We start from the raw sequence: 24,047 nt of genomic DNA on the forward strand, positions 1-24,047 counted from the left end.
ATGCTTGTGATTTTTTTTTTTTTTTTTCAAATCTCGTGGAGGATTTTCTGATTGTGTTTGGCATATTTCAGCTTTATTATCTCCGGTTTATTCCACATAGTATCAAATCACAGCCAAGAATCTCCTGAAGAAACTTAATCTTGACCCCCCCCCCCCCCCCCCCCCCCCCCAATGGACTGTGCTTTAAGTTGATTTGGATTTTCTTACTGCCTTTATTGATTTTATTAAAAAAGGAGAACATTTCTAGAACAACATAATTAACATTTGTAAAAGAGCAAAGCATCACTGCTCACCTTTTAACAGGTTACTTCCTTAGATAGCAAGCTTGATCAGAGATATAAAGGTGTGATGTTATTGCATACTGCTGGTAACAGCTCTCCCATTTGGCCAATCATTTGCAGATAGGCTCTTGCTATAACCATTGTGGAAATTTGAATGTTATATAAACGTGAAGCATCAGAGACTGCAATTTGTCTCTCAACAGAAAAGCTTTGTCTTTTATTGTGCCCATATTGCCCTTGAGAATGAAATCCTGTTTGTATGATGCATGAGCAAGTTCTGAAAGTTGGTGATAAAGCATACACTCTGGAGGAGCAAGTTTTGTCCCTGATAGCTAAACCTAGTGTGACAGATCTCTGACTTGAAAGGAGTGGGGGGGGGGGGGGGGGGGGGGGGGCTAGCCAACAGGAACCCTTTGGTTTGCAAACAGACAGTGCAGAACATAATATTGTAAAGACTAAGGTAAATGTAATTTTTGTACCTCCAAATTTGTATCTAACACAAAGGCAGCAACAATATAGATCAGGCAACTTTACACATGGGGTATATAAATTAGACTTTATAGTAACCAAAGAAACAACTGTATTGATGGTAAATGAGATACATCCTGGAAAGTCTACGTTACGGGTGTAAGGGGTGTGCTGGTAAAGTTTTAACAACAGGCTCTTTCTCCTGATGTAGCCGGCTCTGCAGTTGGAAGGGCCGGGGGTGGCCGGGTGGGGGGGGGGGGAGCAACACTTGCCTCTCTCTCCTCCCTCCCTTTGTGCAGGCACGCTAGGCATACCTTTGCTGGCAACCAATAAATGGACTGCCACCACTCCCAACATCTTGATCTGAGCAGCATGCTGTAACTTCTCACACATGTTGGAGAAGTCCCAGCCTGCTGCTCAGAGCTGGAAACAAGGAGCTGGGAGCAGCAGCAGTCTATTTACTTGGCTGGCAGGGCTCAGCATCCCCACCAGCAAAGTAAAAGAGAATTCAGGAGGGGGCCTAAGCCCACATTTTGAGAGCCAGTTGTTAAAGTAGCCATGGAGGGCCCTACTTTAACAACCGGCTCCCAAAATTCTTAAAAACTTAACAACCGGCTCTTGCGAGCCTGTGAGAGCCTGCTCCAGCACACCACTGGGTGTAGAACTTCTAACCCTTTGTCATTCTTGTAGGCCCTTAAGAAGGTCAGTTCAATAATGACAAACATATTTTCTTTTGATATTTTTATATCAGTATTGCCTTTGATCCATATTTGTGTTGGTCCATGACAGGATACAAATTTTGAAATATCTTTAGAAGACCTGTTTAAAACCATTTAACATTGTTCCTCCCTTGCATTCTTATTTCACCTATATAAACAAATGTTTACATTTTGGTTTAAACCAGGCTGTATATTAAAATTGGAAATCAAATCATGTGTGATTATGGGGATGTACTTTTCCTTTTTGAAAATAGCATTCTGTTTTCTTAGATTTTATGTATCATTGTATATTTTATTTGTAAACCACTTTGATCTCCAAAGAGTAAAGGCGGTATATCAAGTTTTAATAAACATAATATTTTTAAGAAAATTATTTAAAAATTGTTCAGAATATTGATTTATTTGGTCTATATCTTATGTAAGAATCAACAAAAGAAGTTAGAATAGATGCATATTCATTGGGGAAATCCTGAAAACCTGACTGGGTTGTGGACCTCGAGGACTGACATTGTGCACCCCTGGCCTACTGCCCTGTAACTACTGTGCAATATTTTGCCTCATACTGACTGGAGGAGTGGCCTAATGGTTAGTGTAGTGGGCTTTGATCCTGGCAACCCGGGTTCGATTCCCACTGCAGCTGCTTGTGACCTTGGGCAAGTCAGGTACAAAAACTTAGATTATGAGCCCTCTAAGGACAGAGGAAGTACCTGCATACAATGTGTACAGCGTAGAGTATGTCTAGTAGCACTATAGAAATGATTAGTAGTAGTGTCTTTAAGTATGCTGGATCAAAGCATCTCAGAGTTACATTTTTCATACCCAGATCATTTTATAGTCATAAGTCAGACTATGAAGTATGTGGTGTGGTTTTGACCGCTTGGTTCACTGTACACCACAGATGTTCCTATTCTCCCAAAACTTACAGCTCGGTATATCTTGTTGCTTGATTAAGCCTCATCTCCTCCTTTGAGTGCATTCAGAGTAGGGACAACTGCATTGTGACATTGACCCATTAACCTCCTGAGTTTTTGCTGCTGTTTCTCAGGTTCTGCAGAGGATGATCTGGTCTTGGAAGTGGTAATAATGATTGGCACGGTGTCTACTGATGACTCATGTGCTGCTCTACTGGCTAAGTCTGGGATCATTCCAGCGCTCATCGAACTCCTGAATGGTATGTAGATGACTCTATGTGTTTGTGCATATGTGAGATAGAGGGAAAAGGATGCATACTGCTGATAACAGAAATAGTTATACTGCTTATGCCTTTATAATAGGGCATTGTGTGTGTGGGTGTCCCTTTTCCTTCAAGAGGTTGTAGTAGAGCCCCCAGTGGCTCATGGTCCGCACTTCTCTTGTGCTTTTGATACCCTTTCCTTTCCTTTTATTTCATGTAAATAAATAGGCAATTGCTGCTCAGTTGTAAACCAAAAGGTTAGATGCCATCTTTGTCCTTCCCTGGTTAGTGCATTTAGGTCCCTGATCATGTAGTTTGAAATACAACAACGTGCACACAAGACAGCTCTCTATAAATGATAAAGTGTTGATATTTCCAAAGTTGAAGCACATTGTGTTGTCAATGAGATTTTGAAAACTGTGCCAGAGAACTAGTGTGTTTGCTGTTTTAGCCTTCTTCAGTGTGAAGAATTAAATGACCCATTTTTTTAACTTAATTTTTTTTTTGCCAATCATTAGCATGGGGTATGTGGCACCCTGCCTGTCTCCCGCCCTCTTTTCTTCTCCTCCTGGTCCAGCAGAAACTCTGGTTTTCTGTCTTCCTCTCTCGCCCCTCTCTCTGGATGAACAACAGGTCTCCCTTTCTGTTCCTCCCCCGGGCTGTCTTAACTTGCCTAGAATGTGGCAGTGCAGGGATTCAGCCAGCTGGCCTCAGGGCCTTCGCTAGGCCATGCTGTGCCTCTGATGATGCAACTTCCTCTTTCCTCAGAGGACGGCCACAGCCTAGCGAAGGCCTCGAAGCTGGCTGGCTTAATCACTGTGCTAATGCTACTGGCAGCATTCCAGACAAGTTAAGACAGACCAGGGGAGGGACAGAAAGGGAGAGGAGCTCCTGCTGGTCAGTGGGGCAGAAAGAGAGAGCTGCTGTTGCTTCCTGCAGGGGAGGGAGAGAGCTGCTGCTGGTTCCTGCAAGGGAGTGAGAGGGAGAGAGCTGATGCTGGTTCCTGTGGTAGGGGGATGAGAAGAAGATGTGCTGCTGGACCCGGGGGGGGGGGGGGAGAGGTGACAGAGAGAAGTACTACTGGACTTGTTGGGGGGGGGGGGAGATGAGAGGGAGAGGTGCTGCCGAACCTGTGGGAGGGAGGAGAGGGAGAGGTGCTGCTGGACTGGAGATGTAGGAGAGAGAGGAGAGATGCTGCTGGGTTTGGAGTGGAAGAGGGAAAGGTGCTGCTGGACTGGGGGCGGAGGAGGGAGAAGGAGAGGTGCTGATGGACCTAGGTAGGGGAGTTGAGAGAGAGAGGTGCTGCTGGACCTGTGGTAGAGGAGAGGGAGAGGTGCCCCTGGACTGGGGCTGCAGGAGGGAGGAGAGCACTTGGAGTGAGGGGAGAGAGAAGGAGAGGTGCTGCTGCACTTGGAGTGGAAGAGGGAAAGGTGCTGCTGGACCTAGGTGGCAGAAGAGGGAGAAGGAGAGGTGTTGCTGGACCTAGATTGGGGAGGAGAGAGGGGGAGGTGCTGCTGGACCTGGGGAGGAGAGTGCTGCTGCTGAAGAAGGGAAGGTGCTCCTGGATTGGGGGAGAGGGAGAGCTGCTGCTGGACTAGAGGGAAGCAATAGAGAGAGGAAGGGATGTAGACTTCAGGGGGAGAACAAGGAAGAGAGAGGGGGACATACTAGCCACAGGATGGGGTGGTGTGGGCAGAAAAGAAGAGCAAGGTGAGGGGAAGAGGCACAAAGGAGAGATGCTGGGCATGGAGGAAGCATAGAGACAGAGACACAGGGGAGATGCTGGACAGGATGGGTACGGATGCAGAGGATAGTGGACATGGGGAGAGAAGATATGTCAAGGACAGGAGACCCAGCAAAAGTAGGGGAAAAAGCAAAGAAAAGCCAAAGAGAGACTCTGGGATCAAAGCGAATGGAAAAATAAAATGCTTAGACAGCAAAGGTAAAAAAATATATATATATTCAGAATTTATTAGTTGGAATATGTCAGCCATTGGAAATGCACATATCTGATATCTTGTATTTCAGTTTCTATTTCTCTAGTATTGCTTATGTGCTGAGACTGACTTCTTGAGGTTTCCAGTTCATTTTTTTGCCTTCATATCTCCATTATTGATCTGTGGTCTCTTGTTTCATATTTGTTGAGGGTTTGTTTGTGTCTGCACGTGTGACCATGGTGGTTTTCTGCTAGCATGCAGTTTCTGTGTAGCGATCTTGTAGCAGTCCCATTTGTCCTGTTTTCTCACTAGGTAGTGTATTTGTGTTTTAGGACCTGGTGTAATATTTACAGTGCTATTTTTTCATGATTAAGGTTGTTGCTTTTTGAGTCCTAGGAGTTAATTCTGTTATGTTATGGTATGGTAAGGTTCAAACGTTTTTTTGTTACATGTTTGAGCATAGTGTTTTGCAGATTTGGGATTGTGTGTTGGCCTTACTGAGATGATATCAAAACTTTAGTATAGTTTTAGTTTGTCATAACATCAGATAGGTCTTTAGGCATTTTGTAATAGTTGATATCTGTTGAGGTGCAAGAAGAGCCTGTTGATCTTGTAACTCAGTCTCATGAAACAGCAAAATCAACAAGCTCTCAGAGAGGGAGGGGCACACAGGCTGAGGGCAGGTTGGATGTGAGAGAGTGGAAGTCTGGCTGAGGCAAATGGTACATGTGAGAGAAAGGGGCAGACTTGCTGAAGGCAAGTGAGTTGTGAGAGTGAGAAAGTGTAGGGCAGACTGGTTGAGGGCAGGTGGGATGTGTGAGAGAGAGAAGGCAGAATGGTGGAGGGCAGGTAGGATGTGTGTGTGAGAGAGAAGGCAGAATGGCTGAGGGCAGGTAGGATGTGTATGTGAGAGAGAGGGGCAGACTGGATGTGAGGGCAGGTGGGAAGTGGAAGAGAGAGAGAGAGAGAAGGAGGGGAGGCAGACTGGCTGCAGGCCTGTATGGAGATGTAGGCATCATCTTGGAACAGTTTTTTCAATCCGCTTTTATTCAATTACTGCCTCTGGCCACTCTGGGACCTTCCCTCTGCCACACTGAAACATTGCACAGTGAGGGCCTGGGAAATACTGTGATATTGGCAGATGAAGAAAAGAGAATACCCACAGTTAACAAAAGTGGTTCTTACAGAACTTCTTCCTTTTGCTTCAGGGTACTTATGCCAACTTCTCTCATCGAATAGTTCTCAAACGTAAAATGAGAAACCATTTCTCTCTGGAAAGTGACCTGATTGTGGAAGTTAGTACACTGAGATTCAGAATGCTTATTTCATCCAAAAAGCCCAGATCTCCCATTAAAATTGTGAAAGATACTACATTTTAAGACGGTCCACATTTTCAGTTTAGGTGGCTATGGTTGCATTCCTTGTATGTTCTGATGACAGTTTCCTCTTCTGTATCATTACTATGTGCTATTTATTTTTAATTTTCATTTGGTATGTTCATAGTAAGGTGCTTTGGTTCATTAGAGCCTATTTATTTAAAAAACAACAACAACAAAAGTACTTCATAAAAGTGGAGAAATTGCCCATAGTGACCAATCAGATTTCATATTTCATTTTCCCAGAGAAAGATGAAACTGGATTGGTTACGATTGGCAACATTTATGGAGCACTTCTTTTCTCCTGTTCTTATAAATAGGTTCAACTCAGTCTATATAGTGGGGTGTTACCTAGGTCAGTCGGTTGAGAGTCAAAGATTAATTAGGTACTCAAAAAATCTATTACTTCAAGCAAGTATTCTTATCTTAAAGAGGAAAAGGCCTCGAGAAACCCCTTGACAGCTGAAAAAGTCAAACTGGGGTTGGACTTCCTCATCATCGGCCCAAAAACCTCAATGTGCAGACTTTATTGGCTGAAGAGTATTTAAACAAAACTTAGCTCAAGGACGAGTCAGTCTCTGTGCTCCCTTGTTGATTAAGACCGTGTGTGTGTATGTAGGAAAAAAATAGTTAACAGCTCCACTAAATTAAGGAGGGTAGCATCTACAGGAAAAAAATCAATAGGGAATTAAAATAAAGATAAGAACAAACTCCATAATTAAATCTTCAGCCAAGTACCAGTGTAAACTTGTAGAGATGAACTCAAAGCTTTCAAACCTTCTTTGTACTTCAAAAATTCTAAGAGCTTTTTGGGTTAAAAATAACAAACAAACAAAGATTTATCCCCAAAAAAGAACAGAACAATTACAAGAAAATTTTAACTAAAAGGAAGCAACAAGGTCTAGGCTTCATAGCCATAAACTCCTGCCACCTTCTATGTGTTGCCTTTGACAGATCAGGAAATATATGAATTGCAGATCCCCAAAACGGCTCTTGAATGTGTCTGAAGAATAAGCACAGAACAAAGTTATGGTCCATTTCCAATGTAAATGTCACTACCAAAGCCCCGCTCTGATTTACAACTTCAAGTGAAGATTCTAAAAATTTAGTCAAGTCCAGTGTTTTATGCTCATCTCCCTGACACAGATATATAGTAAGCTCTAACAATAGGATGCATTGTTTGTTCTCTTAAATTTTCCCTAAGATATTTCCTCTACATGTCCACTGAGATAACAATGGCGACTTAGGAAAATTAAAAAATCTTAAGTTATTACACCTTTGTTGATTTTCAAACTATTCCAGCTTATGGTACACCATGCGTTTTTCTTTGACTATCATGGCATTAATTTCTTCCATAGAAGACAATTTCATTTCTAAAGCATTAACTTTGGTGGGTAATTGATCTAACTGCATTGAATGAGCAGCAGTCACTTGAGAATTCACATTAACTTTATCCACGTCTATCAGTAGTTACAAATAAGAAGAGTCACCTACCTGAATAGCATCCCACAAGGAATCCAAAGTCACGAACTATTCCCCCCCAAATCTGAAGGGAGCTTTTCCAGTCATCCACTTACTTCTCCAAAAGGAGCTACACTGCTGGCCATTCCAGCAATAAATTTTGGAGAAGACTTCACCACAGGACATAATTACATAAGTATTGCCATACTGGGACAGACCGAGGGTCCATCAAGCCCAGCATCTTGTTGTTCAGCAGTGGCCAATCCAGGTTACAAGAACCTGACAAGATCACAAAACAGTACAATACATTTTATGCTGCTTATCCTAGAAATAAGCAGTGGATTTTCCCCAAGTCCAAATTTAATAATAGCTTATGGACTTTTCTTCTAGGAAGCAATCCAAACCCTTTTTTAACCTCGCTAAGCTATTGCTTTTATCACAGTCTCTGACAACGAATTCCAGATTTTAATTACACGTTGAGTGAAGAAATATTTTCTCCAATTTGTTTTAAATTTACTGCTTTGTTGCTTCATTGCGTGCCCCCTAGTCTAGTATTTTTGGAAAGAATAACAAGTGATTCAATGCTCCCCGTTCCACTCCACTCATTACAATAATAATAATAAAATATAGACCTCTATTATATCTCTCCTCAGCCATCTTTTCTCAAAGCTGAAGAGCCCTAGCCACTTTAACTTTTCCTCATAGAGAAGTCGTCCCATCCCTTCATCATTTTTGTCCTTTTCTGTACCTTTTCTAATTTAATTATATCTTTTTTGAGATGCGGTGATTACAATTGCACGCTGTATTTGAGGTGCGGACGCACCAAGGAGTGATACGAAGGTATAATTATAACTTCCTCATTTTTGTTTTCCTTTCCATTGCTAATAATACCTAATATTCTGTTTGCTTTCTTAGCACTGAGTAGAGTGTTTCAATGTATCATCAACAATGACATCTAGATCCCTTTCCTGGTCGGTGACTCCTATTGTGGAACTTTGCATCACGTAGCTATAGCTCAAGTTCCTCTTTCCCATATGCATCACTTTGCACGTGCTCACATTAAACATCATCTGCCATTTGGATAGCCAGTCTCTTTTAAGGACCTCTTGTAATTTTTCACAATCCTCTTGCGATTCAACAACTTTGAATAACTTTGTGTCGTCATCAAATTTAATTACCTCCCATCTCTAGATCATTTATAAATATGTTAAAAGGCAGTGGTCCCAGCACAGACCTCTGGGGGAACCCCATTATCTACCCTTCTCCATTGAGAATACTGACCATTTAACCCTACTCTGTTTTCTATCTTTTAACCAGTTTTTAAACACAATAGAACACTACCTCCTCGACTCTACAATTTCCTCTGGAGTCTTTCATGAGGTACTTTATCAAATGCCTTTTGAAAATCCAGATAAACAATATCTACCGGCTAACATTTATCCACATGTTTGTTCACCCCTTCAAAGAAATGTAATAGATTGGTGAGGCAAGATTTCCCTTTACTAAATCCATCCCTTCACTAAATCCATGTTGGCTTTGTCTAATCCATGTTTTTGAATATGCTGCATAATTTTGTTCTTTATAATAGTCTGTACAATTTTACCTGGCATCGATGTCAGGCTAACTGGTCTATAATTTCCTGGATCACCTCTGGAGCCTTTTTTTAAATTCGGTCTTAGATTGGCCACCCTCCAATCTTCCACTACCATGCTTGATTTTAAAGATAATTACATATTACTAACAATAGTTCTGCAAGTTCATTTTTCAATTTTATTCGTACTCTGGGATGAACATCATCCGGTCAAGGTGATTGCTACTCTTGGCATTCAGCAATGCTGCCAGATGAAGTCCTTCAAGATTGCATTGGAGCAGCAAGGCTTAGCAAAGCCCTTCTAAACTTTGTGCCACAGAACCATTGGGACCACCTAAAACCATCAAAATCTTTTCACGTGGCTGAACTCCTTATGATTCCAAGACTGTCTGAACCAATTGGGGAAGCTCAGCAGATAGAGGGGGTGGGAAGGGAACTGGGGGAGGGGGTCCTCTGCTTTACCTTTCTTTTCCCCATATTAACGGCGGATGTGGTCCCTCTTCACAAAAGTGGTGATAGGGAAGAAGCTGGAAACTACAGGCCGGTAAGCCTCACTTCAGTTATTGGAAAAGTAATGGAAGCGATGCTAAAGGAAAGGATAGTGAATTTCCTGGAAGCCAATAAGTTGCAAGATCCGAGACAATACCAGAAGGAAATCGTGCCAAACGAATCTCATTGAATTCTTTGATTGGGTAACTGGAGAATTGAATCATCGACATGCTATAGACATAATCTACTTAGATTTTAGCAAAGCTTTTGACACGGTTCCCCACAAGAGGCTTTTAAATAAACTGGATGGGCTGAAGATAGGACCCGAAGTGGTGAGCTAGATTAGGAACTGGTTGACGGACAGACGACAGAGGGTGGTAGTAAATGGTTTTCGCTCGGAGGAGGGAAAGGTGAGTAGTGGAGTGCCTCAGGGATCGGTGCTGGGGCCGATTCTGTTCAATATATTTGTGAGTGACATTGCCGAAGGGTTAGAAGGTAAAGTTTGCCTATTTGCGGATGATAGTAAGATTTGTAACAGAGTGGACACCCGGGAGGGAGTGGAAAACATGAAAAAGGATCTGCAGAAACTAGAAGAATGGTCTAAGGTTTGGCAATTAAAATTCAATGCGAAGAAATGCAAAATGATGCACTTAGGGAGTAGAAACCCACGAGAGACTTGTGTTAGGTGGTGAGAGTCTGATATGTACTGAGGGGGAGAGAGATCTTGGGGTGATAGTATCTGAGGATCTGAAGGCGACGAAACAGTGTGACAAGGCGGTGGCCGTAATGAGAAGGTTGCTAGGCTGTATAGAGAGAGGTGTGACCAGCAGAAGAAAGGAAGTGTTGATGCCCCTGTACAAGTTGTTGGTGAGGCCCCACCTAGAGTATTGTGTTGTGTTTTGGAGGCCGTACCTTGCTAAGGATGTTAAAAAAAATTGAAGCAGTGCAAAGAAAAGCTACGAGATTGGTATGGGATTTGCGTTCCAAGACGTATGAGGAGAGACTTGATGAACCTGAACATGTATACCCTGGAGGAAAGGCGGAACAGGGGTGATATGATACAGACGTTCAATATTTGAAAGGTATTGATCGCAAACAAATTTTTCTAGTGATGGGAAGGCGTAGAACGAGAGGACATGAAATGAGATTGAAGGGGGGCAGACTCAAAAAAGATGTCAGGAAGTATTTTTTCACAGAGAGAGTGGGCTGGAATGCCCTCCCGCAGGAGGTGGTGGAGATTGAAAACAGTAACAGAATTCAAACATGCATGGATATACATAAAGGAATCCTGTGCAGAAGGCATGGATCCTCAGGAGCTTAGCCGAAATTGGGTGGCAGAGCTTGGTGGGGGAAGAGGGGTTGGTGGTTGGGAGGCGAGGATAGTGGTGGGCAGACTTATACGGTCCTGTGCCAGAGCCAGTGGTGGGAGGCGGGGAATAGTGCTGGGCAGACTTGTACGGTCTGTGCCAGAGCCGGTGGTGGGAGGCGGGGCTGGTGGTTGGGAGGCGGGGATAGTGCTGGGCAGACTTATATGGTCTGTGCCCTGAAAAAGACAGGTACAAATCAAGGTAAGGTATACACATATGAGTTTATCTTGTTGGGCAGACTGGATGGACCGTGCAGGTCTTTTCTTCTGCCGTCATCTACTATGTTACTATGTTTTCCAATTACTGATGTTGCCACCTAATCTCCGCTAGTCTTCTTTGGATCCATTCCTTTTAAACAGATGCCTTTGTGTTTATCTCACACATTTTTGAATTTCATTAAAGTTTCACCTCCACCACCTCCTGCAGGAGGGCATTCCAGGTATCTAACACCCAATACTTTCTGACGTTATTCCTGATTTGGCCCCCTTCAGAACCTCAATTCATGTCCACTAATTCTACCACCTCACCACAGACACCCTAGAACACATAGCAAATAAGAGGTATTGATAATTATCAATAATTATCTACTATTTCATAAAAACCTAAAAACATATCTTTAAAAAAAAATTAATCAAGAAAGAGTTCAAGAAACTGAGGTTGTATCTTTCTGAATGAAATCTTAATGTCTAAGAAAGCACAAAGGCAGACGGTCTGCAAACTCCAAGATGGAAAATAAACGGAGCAGATCGTTGACAAAACAAAACGTAATTTATTAGTAAAAACCAATGGAATATACACACACAAATAGCCCGACACAGGCCGTGTTTCGCCCATCAGGGCTACTTCAGGGGCTACAAAAGAAATATAAATAAAAAATATAAAACATATATATTGTTTGTTGTATTATCAACCACATATATAAATAGACATGTATATATATACACAGCATACACAAACATCTACATTGGTATAAAATATGGATGGATATATATAGAATATGAAAATAAATAAATTATATATGACATCAATATCCCACCAGAAACTTTACCAAAAATCGCAAATTAAGTACGGTAATATAATATTTCAAGTAGAGTATTAACTGACACTGAGAAGAATGTTCTAAGTAGAGGTTGTCCTTCATACCTACCCAAGATATAATGCATTCAAAACTAGAGTGGAATTTTTCAATTTATACGGAAATTAAAAAATCATGGAGTTCTTTTCAAAAAAAACATCAGACTGTAGTGATCACTTCAATTGTCAAGAACAATAGCAGATGGCTTCCACCCAGTAATACTCATCATTTGATTGAGACCTATGAACAGTTGTACTCAATGATATAGCACCATTAGAGAAACAAGGTACGAAAAGATTTTTTTTATAATCTAACCAAAGAAGAAAGTGCTGCTGTCAAGGAATTACAAAGAGATCATAGCATTGTTATTAAACCGGCAGATAAGGTGGAGTCTATAGTTGTAATGAATAGGGAAAATTATGTTTATGAAGTTTCACAGACAATTGAATGATACTACCTTTTACAAAGTTTTAAACGAAAAATCCCACAGAGAGCATCCGAATGAAATTTCCACACTAGTTAAATTAGGTAAGGATGCGCAATACCTAACAAAGAAGGAAGCTGACTTTCTATTTGTAACAAGAACCCGTTATAACCGACTATATACATTCTACCTAAGATAACATAAATCCCTGTCCAGATCCCCAGGCAGACCTAGAGTATTCAGCCTTGGCTCACTACTAGAACCACTATCCCATTTTCATAGATAAATTTTCTACGTCCTCTAGTTTATAAGATTCCATCATACTTGTTGTTTTGTGAAATCTTATTGTTAAATGTAAGCTTATAAATCTTTGTGAATATAATCCTGTTCATTAACTGTAAGCCACATTGAACTGAAATTCATTTTTGGATAATGTGGGATATAAGAACAAATAAATAGCACGGAGCTTCATAGATGGGCTATCTCTACTTAAAAACAAAATGCCGGTAATGCTGTGCTCTCATGGTCGTCTCTGGGGTTGTAGTAGATTATCTTGAGACTGTATTAATTTATTTATGACCACCTCTAGATTTCCTCATCTTTCATTGGCTTAAGCATAGGGACCTCAGATCATAATTTGGAGAAATATTTTCAGTTTCACTACTCATTTTTTCTTAGAAAAACAGTAGTATCTAAGACAGAGAAATGGACTACACACTGGCTTTTGAATCAAGATGTAGCAGGATGAGCTGACTGTGTTCTTTCTTCCATCACAAGCTCAACAAGAAGACGATGAGTTTGTTTGTCAAATTGTCTATGTCTTCTATCAGATGGTGTTTCACCAGGCAACAAGAGATGTTATAATCAAGGAAACGCGTATCCTTTCATGTTTGAACACTATTTAAAGGTCATAAATATATATAACTATCTTGCCTCACATCTTAAGTGGAATTAGTTTTGATGCTTCTCATGTCTGAATGGTGATAACTTTTTCATGAATATATGTATATACAATAATAAAACGTGTCTCACAAATAGGCCTACAATAGAGCCATAAAAATGATCATACAACAAATACACTTCTCCCTCTGTATAACGCAGTACTTGAGAACCATAACCAGTACCACCTAATAACGAAGGTCACATTGTATTGAAAGACATATCCATTTATGTATGTATTAGGTAACCAATACCTGATCAATTTAAGACTCAGTACAATTTTTTAAATCATTTTAATCAATGTAAATCGAATTTTCAGTGGCAAAACAGTTTACAGTTTAATCAGACTTTCTATACCGCTCATACTGACATGCAGTACAGAATATTAAGAAAAAGAAAATAAAAGGAACTGCAGCATCCACAGGACAGAGAAGAAAAACATTCACACAAAAGGTGCAGATCCAATCGACAACCAGAGAAAGGTAGTAAGTACAAATTTCAACAAAAGCATCTTAAAAATTTGTTACCAAAGGATCGAGGCAGCGGAAAGAGAGTGACACTACACCCTAGTGATTTACCAATCAAATGCTTGCTCAAATAGATACGTTTTGATAGCCATTTTGAATTCCTTAATAGAGGAAAATACTGCGGACAGAATGGTAAATTGTTCCAAGATGCAGGGGACAGTAAAATAAAAAGCATTATGCCTTGTAGATTAGAGGTGTGCCTGTTTAGGGCCAGGAAGGACCAATCAATAATCATTTATAGAATGTAGGACATTGATGGACTATAAGGGATCGTAAGAGTGGCCAAATAATCAGGGAGCTCACTTTAAATGCTTGTACATGATTCTTTGTTCTATAGATAACCAATGTTTTTCTTTAAGCATGGGGTAAAAATGATCATATTTTTGGCATGATACAGTAACTTAACCACTATATTCTGGGTTGATTGCAATTCTTTCAGTGAACGTGGCAAACCTGCGTAGATGATGGAGTAATCAAGTTTGACACTAAGCAGCAACAGAGTGAGACTTTGAAGCCTATCTTGGTCAAAAAAATGCCAAATTGAACGCAGTTGACAAAGTTTGAAAAAACAGCTTTTACATAGATGCAATATTTGTGAGGCAAATGAGTTTGGCATCTAGAAAGACCCCCAAATATTTAAATAATAACAGAGTAAATGATGGCAGATAAAGACCTGTATGGTCCATCCAGTCTGCCCTAACAAGATAAACTCAGTTTACGTGGAGGGGCATAATCGAACGCGAATGCCCATCTCCTTGGGGCGTCTGTGTCCGAAAACGGGTATGTGAAGAGGTAAGACAGACCGTATTATCGAAAAAGATGGCGTCCATCTTTCGTTTCGAAAATACGGTTTGGACGGACCAAATGCCATGGATTTGGTCCCTTCTGAGATGGGCGTTTTTTGTTTTTTTTTTGCGATAATGGAAGCTAAAAACGCCCAGCTCAGAAACGTCCCAATCCAAGCCATTTGGGTCGTGGGAGGGACAAATGTACAACACTACCATAGCTCTTAGGGGTGAAGGGGGCAACTACATGTGGGTACAGTGGATTTAGAGGCCTCCCATTTACCACCACAAGTGTTACGGGTGGGGGGGGGGGGGGGCGCCCTGGGTCTGCCTGCCTGAAGTGCACTGCAGTACCCACTAAAAGTGCTCCAGGGACAGGACTTGTTGCTGGTGTATAACCTTGGCACCTGAAGACTAATCTCGCTGAAAACATCCTTTATTTGAATAAGCACGTTTACTCACAGTTAACTGCAGATCAGAGGTTGTGCCCCACTGGCAACAAGTCTCACTGGTACGGAGATTAGCAGTAGGTCCGAGCCGGCAGAATGGTGTACAATGCCCTCTTTTCAGCAACATTCAAGGTAAGAACTATAGTGCTGTAACGTGGTAACACATGAAAGGGATCTAAAAGTGTCTTACACAAATGGCCACTACCTCATGGAATACCGGAAACAAAACAGGGCACACTCTGACCCAGTAAGCAGAGGGAAAAAGCACCATGGGAGTAGAGCCTACCAACTACCAACACCGTGAGCATTTAACACAAGCTAGTGGAATCACGTGAGCCCAATACCCTACATCCACCACAAATGCATGCTAATGTGACTCTGCATTGCCCTTAACAGAAAAGGTGTCACACTCACCCGAGACCCCACATCAGAACCAGGGAAAGGCTGTCAGAGGATAGAACACATTCTGCTGTCATGGAGGTGGGTACGGCATTTGAGACTGGCATACAGGCTGGGGAAAAAAGTTTGTAAAGTGGGTTTTTGTTGGTGGGAGGGGGTTAGTGACCACTGGGGGAGTCAGGGGAGGTCATCCCCGATTCCCTCCGGTGGTCATCTGGTCAGTTGGGGCACTTTTTTAGGACTTGGACCTGAAAAAAAAGGGTCCAAATAAAGAGGACCAAATTCTCATCAAAAACACCCTTCTTGTTTCGATTATCAGCTAAAGACACCCATCTCTTCTCGGCTGCTAACCATGCCCCAGTCCCGCCTCCGAACGCCCCAATGATCTTTGTTCATCTCCCATGACGGACTGCAGTTGAGGACGCCAAAATTGGGTTTCGATTATACCGATTTGGGCGCCCACGGAAAACGGACGCCCATCTCCCAATTTGGGTTGAAATATGGGCGTCTTTCTCTTTCGAAAATAAGCTGGATAGTATGCAATACTTTATATGGGAAATAGGACTTGATATATCGCCTTTCTGTGGTATTTTGCAACTACATTCAAAACGGTTTACATATATACAGGTACTTATTTTGTACCTGGGCAATGGAGAGTTATGTGACTTGCCCCACAGTCACAAGGAGCTGCAGTGGGAATCGAACCCAGTTCCCCAGGATCAAAGTCCGCTGCACTAACCACTAGGCTACTCCTCCACTCCCATACCTGAGTTTGATTTGTCCTTGCCATTCTCATGGCACAGACCAAAGAAGTCTGCCCAGCACTCATCTTGTACTAAAAGTTATGAAGCGAATGTCGAAACTCCTTAAAATGAATTCTTTGCTTCGGTCTTCACTGAAGAACATTTGGGAGAGATACCGTTACCAGAAATGGTATTCAAAGCTGACGAGTCAGAGAAACTGAATGAAATCTCTATAGACCTAGAGGATGTAATGGGGGCAATTTGAAGAGTAGCAAATCTCTGGACTGGATGGCATTCATCCCAGAGTACTGATAGAACTGAAAAATGAACTTGCGGAGCTTTTGCTAGTAGTATGTGATTTATCCTTAAAATCGAGCATGGTACCGGAAGATTGGAGGGTGGCCAATGTAATGCCGATTTTTTAAAAAGTTCTGGGGCCGCTGCTTTTTAACATATTTCTAAATGATCTAGAGATGGGAGTAACTAGTGAGGTAATTAAATTTGCTGACGACACAAAGTTATTCAAAGTTGTTGAATCGCAAGAGGATTGTGAAAAATTACAAGAGGTCCTTACAAGACTGGCTATCCAAATGGTAGATGATGTTTAATGTGAGCACGTGCAAAGTGATGCATGTGGGAAAGAGAAACCCGAATTATAGCTACATAATGCAAGTCACCAACCAGGAAAGGGATCTAGGTGTCATCATTGTTGATACATTGAAACCCTCTGCTTAGTGTGTGGTGGCAGCTAAGAAAACAAATAGAATGTTGGGTATTATTAGAAAAGGAAAGGAAAACAAAAATGAGGATATTATAATGCCTTTGTATCTCTCTATGGTGCGATTGCACCTCGAATATTGTGTTCAATTCTGGTCGTTGCATCTCAAAAAAGATCTAGTGGAATTAGAAAAGTTACAGAGAAGGTCGATGAAAATGATAAAGGGGATGGGAAGATTTTCCTATGAGGAAAGGCTGAAGTGGCTAGGGCTCTTCAGCTTAGAGAAAAGATGGCTGAGGGGAGATATGATAGAGGTCTGTAAAATACTGAGTGGAGTGGAACGGGTAGATGTGAATCGCTTGTTTACTGTTTCCAAAAATACTAGGACTAGGGGGCACACGATGAAGCTACAAAGTAGTAAATTTAAAACAAATTTGGTGAAACATTTTCTTCACGCTAGGTGTAATTAACTCTGGAATTGTTGCCAGAGAATGTAGTAAAAGCAGTTAGCACGATTTAAAAAGGTTTGGATGGCTTCCTAAAGGAAAAGTTCATAGACCATTATTAAAATGGACATGGGGAAAATCCACTGTTTATTTCTAGGATAAGCAGCATAAAATGTACTTTTTTGGGATCTTGTAACCTGGATTGGCCTCTATTTGAAACAGGATGCTGGGCTTGATGGACCTTCAATCTGTCCCAGTATGGCAATACTTATGTACTTATGTAAGTGCCCTAAATCAGAGCTCATGTTCAAGCTTACCTGATCCTCATGGCACCAAACCAAATTTTATAAAGTTGTCATATTTGCTATTCATTGGCCACTGGCCGCGTAATTGTGAAGTGCCAGGAAACTAAAATGTATAGTATTAAAAATGTAGAGATACAGGAGAAGAGTATATGGACCATAGCAGGATTTATTACATAAAGGAGTAAAACAAAACCGTTCTTTCTGTTCCCCCAGAGCACATGTCCAACCTGTCCCCATCTCTGTCCCCCCACCCCTGTTTCCTGCAATATTCTCTTTATCCTCCTCCTCCCTTTTCCATGACTGCATATTGGATCTGTGTATGAGTGATTCTGTTGTTCCTATCCTATAAATTATTGTGGTTCCCTTTCTACTTTCTTGCTCTTTTGGTTTTAAAATTCTACTCCGCTGTGACCTGTGAGTTGGCTAACAGCGGTATAACAAATGTAAATAAACTATAAATAAAGTCAAACTGTCTATCTGCCTCCTTTTGCCCATTGTACACTGCAGCCTCTTTTTGCTCCCTTCTTACACTGACACATACATCCAGCCCATCCCTCTGTCTTGTAACCCCCCCCCCCCCCCAAAAAAAAAAAAAAAAAACACAACTGGCGAGACTGTCCCTTTCTCTTACCCCTTTCCCAATACAAACTGCCACCTCTTTCTGTCCCACAAATTCAGAAGAGTAGCAAATCTCCGGGAAATTATAGACTGATGAGTCTGATATCCTGACTCTACTTTGTCTTCCCATAAGTCTTCACAATGTAACCCATAATCGTACTGCAACAAATTGTATTTTCATCATTTACAATGTATTGTAAGCCACACTGAGCCCGCAAATAGGTGGGAAAATGTGGGATACAAATGCAAATAAATAAATAAATGACGTCAGTGCCGGGGAAAATGGTAGAGGCTATTATTAAAAACAAAATTATAGAGCACATCCAAGGACACGGATCACTGAGACCAAGTCAGCACAGCTTTTGTGTGGGGAAATCTTGCCTGACCAATTTACTTCAATTCTTTGAAGGAGTAAACAAACATGTGGACAAAGGGGAGCCGGTTGATATTGTGTATCTGGATTTTCAAAAGGCGTTTGACAAGGTACCTCATGAAAGGCTACAGAGGAAATTGGAGGGTCATGGGATAGGAGGAAATGTCCTATTGTGGATTAAAAACTGATTGAAGGATAAAGAGAGTGGGGTTAAATGGGCAGTATTCATAATGGAGAAGGGTAGTTAGTGGGGTTCCTCAGGGGGCTGTGCTGTGCTGGGACCGCTGCTTTTTAATATATTTATAAATGATTTAGAGATGGGAGTAACTAGCGAGGTAATTAAATTTGCTGATGACACAAAGTTATTCAAAGTCATTAACTCGCGACAGGATTGTGAAAAATTAGAGAAGGACCTTACGAGACTGGGAGACTGGGCGGCTAAATGGCAGATGACGTTTAATGTGAGCAAGTGCAAGGTGATGCATGTGGGGAAAAAGAACCCAAATTATAGCTACGTCATGCAAGGTTCCATGTTAGGAGTTACGAACCAAGAAAGGGATCTGGATGTCGTCGTCAATAATGCACTGAAACCTTCTGCTCAGTGTGCTGCTGCGGCTAGGAAAGCAAATAGAATGTTGGGTATTATTAGGAAAGGTATGGAAAACAGGTGTGAGGATGTCATAATGCCGTTATATCACTTCATGGTGCGACCGCACCTTGAGTATTGTGTTCAACTCTGTTCGCCGCATCTCAAGAAAGATATAGCAGAATTGGCAAAGGTGCAGCGAAGGGCGACTAAAATGATAGCGGGGATGAGACAACTTCCCTATGAAGGAAGACTAAGGAGGCTAGGGCTTTTCAGCTTGGAGAAGAGACAGCTGAGGGGAGACATGATAGAGGTATATAAAATAATGAGGGGAGTGGAACAGGTGGATGTGAAGCGTCTGTTCACGCTTTCCAAAAATACTAGGACTAGGGGGCATGGAATGAAACCAACAATGTAGTAATTTAAAACAAATCGGAGAACATTTTCCTTCATCCAACGCGTAATTCAAACTCTGGAATTTGTTGCCGGAGAACGTGGTGAAGGCGGTTTAGCTTAGCAGAGTTTAAAAAGGGGTTTAGACAGGTTCCTAAAGGACAAGTCCATAAACATGTCCAGGAATAACATGTATAGAATGTTTGTACGTTTGGGAAGCTTGCCAGGTGCCCTTGGCCTGGATTGGCGGCTGTCGTGGACAAGATGCTGGGCTCGATGGACCCTTGGTCTTTTTCCCAGTGTAGCATTACTTATGTACTTATGTACACCTATAGCCAGCATGTTCATCTCTGTTTCCCCCTACACACCTACTGCAAGCCTGTCCCTACTCCCCCCCCTTCCCCTCACCCAGTGCACACTACCACCTTTTTTTTGCCCAATCTCTACATGCACATACAGCCATCCCGTCCCTCTCATTTGTCCCCCTTACCCCCAATACAACATGGCCATCCCATTCCTCTTTTTTGTCTCCCCCTCCCCCCATGCCACCAGCCACATTGCCACCTCATTCTGACTTCCCCCACCTGTCCCTCTCTCTGCCCTCCCAACCCACTCTCTGCCTGTTTCTCAAATGCAAACTACAACCTCTTTCTGCCTGAAACACACATTATAGCCAGAAAGTCTTTCCTCCACGCACACACATATAGCCAACTCCCCCTCCCGTGAACACTACCAGCCTGTCCATCTCTCTGCCACTTCTCACCCAGTTGTCATTGCCACCTCTTTCTGACCCCTCCCCAACACACAAACCAGCCAGCCCATCCCTCTCGTCCCCCCCATCATGCACACGGCCATCTCACACACCTACAGCCAACATGCCCCTGACCCCCCCATATATACTGCTAGCCTGTCCTCTCTGCCTCCTCCCCCTCCCCACACACACAGCTAGCACATCCCTCAAAACCATTACATTATTACATTATTACATTATACAGAGACTTATGTTCTGCAAATACCAGCAGTTTATTATGGATTACAAGAACAAAGAGCTAGGGCATATGACCCAAGAATAACATTATATAGTCATAGTAGTTAAAAACAAACATCTACCTAGTCAAAAAAGTTTTAAACAAAGTCTTCAGCAATTTGTTAAAATTTAAATAGTTTCTGTCAGTTCTTATCAATAAAGGTAATGAATTCCAGATTGACAATGCCTGGTAGTAAAAAGAAGATAAAGAACATGTAAGTTGCTACTACTGATATTTAAGACTCGCTCCCATCGAAACCCGCTTTATTTGACCTTTTTATTATTGCCCTACTCTCTGCAGCGGATAGTTCACTCCTTTCAAAATCGGCTGCTTCAGATACCCCCACTTTCCATCATCCACTCTTAGAAATAAGCTATTTAGTGCGCAGGGACCTTGTGGAATTCCCTCCCATTAGATCTGTGGTTTAAAGTTATCTGTTTTTCCAAGCATTTGGACCCTAGGTGTTAGGTGACTGCTTGATGGAGGGAAATAGTTTAATATGTGGTAGAATTGATCTTTAACTTTCCTTTCCTTTATTATTGTATTTCGTTTTCTTCTCATTGTTTGAGATTGTAAAAAGCGTTGATAGGTTTTCTCTTGAGCGGTATATTAAGTGTGTAATAAACTTGAAACTTTTAAATCTGATGTTTCTGATAGTGGGGAAGCGTGACAATGATAAAGTACATGTTCTATAAATTGATCATCCTGACAATAAATTTATAATTTCCAACATATAAGATAATCACTTTATCTCTTCCTTTCCCAGCTTCCTACAAAGGTAGCACCCTTTTTTTCCTCTCCCCTACACATCACACAGGCAGCACTATCTTTTCTCTGTAAAATTTACCATATAAAAACATTTCAGATTCTGGTGAATTCTCACTAACAGAACATAATCCTTTTCAGTACCAGCTGCAGTGGACTTTGATCCTGGGGAACTGAGTTCGATTCCCACTGCAGCTCCTTGTGACTCTGGGCAAGTCATTTAACCCTCCATTGCCCCTGGTACAAAATAAGTACCTGAATATATGTAAACCGCTTTGAATGTAGTTGCAAAAATCTCAGAAAGGTGGTATATCAAGTCCCATTTTCCTTCCCTTCCCTTTATTCAACTCTACAAAAAAGTCACTCAGGACATTGAGCAAATCTACCATGCTGCACTAACTTCCAAAACAAAGACCCTACCTAAGAAAATGCAGTGCTCTAAATATTACAGTGGGCTCTAGAACATCAATACATCTATTGGGAAAACTGAACAATCCAAATTACTATAGACCCTCCCTCACCCCACAATCCAGCAGATGTCCCTGTCCTTCCCTCCTGCAGGTCTTGCACCTTTCACGCTCCTCCACCCTGGTCCCTCAAATCTATCTCCTTCGCCAACTGTAGCGGTGATACAAACAATAGAAAGCAGGGTGGAGACTCTGGATTCTTTCCTGTTCTATGTTTGACCCTCCTGTGACGCGGGTTCCTGTTTAAGCAGGGGCTGAGCACGGCAGAAGAAAGGTTCCAGGTTTGGCTGCAGACAGAGTGTATTTATCGCTGCTGCAACTTGCGAAGAATACAGGTTTGAGGAAATGGAGAGAAGGAATGTGAACGGTGCAGGACCCACAAAGGGGAAGGAGAGGGACATCGATTGGATTCATGGGGTGCCATGAGAATTAATGGACTCGCACTGGGGAAGGAGGGAGAACTGCTGGACTGGCAAGATGGGGAGAAAGTATGAGAGAGAGAGAGAATGTTATTTCATTAGATAGGGCCTTCTAGTTATTCCAATCTGTGGGAGTGCACAGCAAGACGAGACTTTGCAGATTCAGCTGACCTAGGATTTTGCAAAATCCAGTTTGAGGTGCTTTTATGATCACTCTCTTAGGAGCCCCTTTACTAAAGGGTTGCCACACGGCAAATCGGAACTGCTGCTGGCCTAACTCAGTCTTCGGCACTAGTTCGTCCCCAGCGCGCAGCATTTCTGCTGGTACTGTAAATTCATGTAAATTATTACTGCAAGGGGTTACCGCTAGGTTAGTATGTATATGATATGTTTTCCTTCTGATTTGAAAATTTTTTTCTCATTTGTGATGGTTTTCCTTTTATTTCTACGATGTTTTGCTTGTGAAATTATATTGTAGAATTTTTAAAAAATGAGATAAGAAGTATATGGTCTTAGAGATGTATGCTCAAAATTCCATCCATTTTATAAAATAAAGCTATCACCTATTAAGCAGAAAGCATAACTGACAAACAGTACCACCCTCAATTTGATAAATTGTATATTGCCTGTTAGTCATATTTTTAGCTCTTCAGGTAGAAAGTTCCCATTGTAACTGTCTAGTCTAATCAATAATTGTACATTATAAAATATTTGTGGAAACTAGTCATGGTGAGTTGTTGAGCAGTGTCACATGACCATGTGTTGAACCCCTTCAATGCATAGACAGAATATCTTGAATCTCTTGGCAGTGAAATAGAGGCATGAAAGTATTTACTAGCTTCTGTGTAACTGAGATGTGGAGAAATAAGAGAAGCACTGTCCAGCAGTTTCCATCACCAAAAGCCAGTTGGTGATTGTTAGTAAAAAATGAAAATAAAAAAACCTGACTACTCCAAAGTTCAGCTCCTTAATATATTCTGTGCAGAAGCTCCAGCATACCTCATTGACCTAATGCATGATAAAAACACAGAGATCCGCAAAGTCTGTGACAACACCCTGGATATTATAGCGGTAAGTCATCGGAGTGGGTCTACAATATACTTCTCAGTAAGATGGTTCTGTCGCAGTAATAAACATGTTAATTTTTCTCTTTGTCATCTTTTTCATGGGTGTGTGTGTGTGTTATATATGGAGTCCCGTTTTGCACAGGATGTGTAAATAGGAATTGGGATATACAAGTTGGGATGTTCACTGTACCCTCAATATTTTACAAAAGGCTCTGTTGAACGCAGAGCCTTTTGCAAAACGTATATATCAGGATGCCAGCAAATAGAGATATATTTGCCAGCACATACGGCGGGAACATTGATTAACAAAAAAACCCCAAATAATATATGTGTGAGTGCCAATCTAACAATGTATGCATGTATTCGCTGACATGTTTAAGTGCTGAATTTCACAAAACTACACTACAAGAGGAGCCAATTAAGAAGCTGAGTGGAAAGGTTATTCCTGACAGAAATATGCCTGAACTTCTAATGGTAGGAAAGAACCACACTTAACTAATCTAACCAATAACAGGATGAATGGAAGATAACCAGTTTTATAAAAAATTTCTGTACAAAAGAAGTAGAAAGCAGGGAGGCAGCCCTACACTTAGCCAAACCAGAAGGTTCCCTCAAGGACAATCTGAGCATCAACATCTACAACGCTACAAAAGGCCAA

The 24,047-nt window shown here is 41.6% G+C and overlaps 1 protein-coding gene across 1 annotated transcript in view; it reads left to right on the plus strand.

Moving 5' to 3' along the window:
• Positions 1 to 24,047, plus strand: part of KIFAP3 (kinesin associated protein 3) — a 249,844-nt gene that overhangs the window by 160,541 nt on the left and 65,256 nt on the right. The window contains exons 15-17 of the mRNA XM_030206053.1: positions 2,514 to 2,639; positions 13,140 to 13,238; positions 23,308 to 23,393. Of these exons, the coding sequence (XP_030061913.1) occupies positions 2,514 to 2,639; positions 13,140 to 13,238; positions 23,308 to 23,393 (311 nt within the window). The remainder of the gene's footprint in view (positions 1 to 2,513; positions 2,640 to 13,139; positions 13,239 to 23,307; positions 23,394 to 24,047) is intronic.

Source organism: Microcaecilia unicolor, chromosome 6 (genome assembly GCF_901765095.1).
Source record: "Microcaecilia unicolor chromosome 6, aMicUni1.1, whole genome shotgun sequence".
NCBI classification, from domain to species: Eukaryota; Metazoa; Chordata; class Amphibia; order Gymnophiona; family Siphonopidae; genus Microcaecilia; species Microcaecilia unicolor.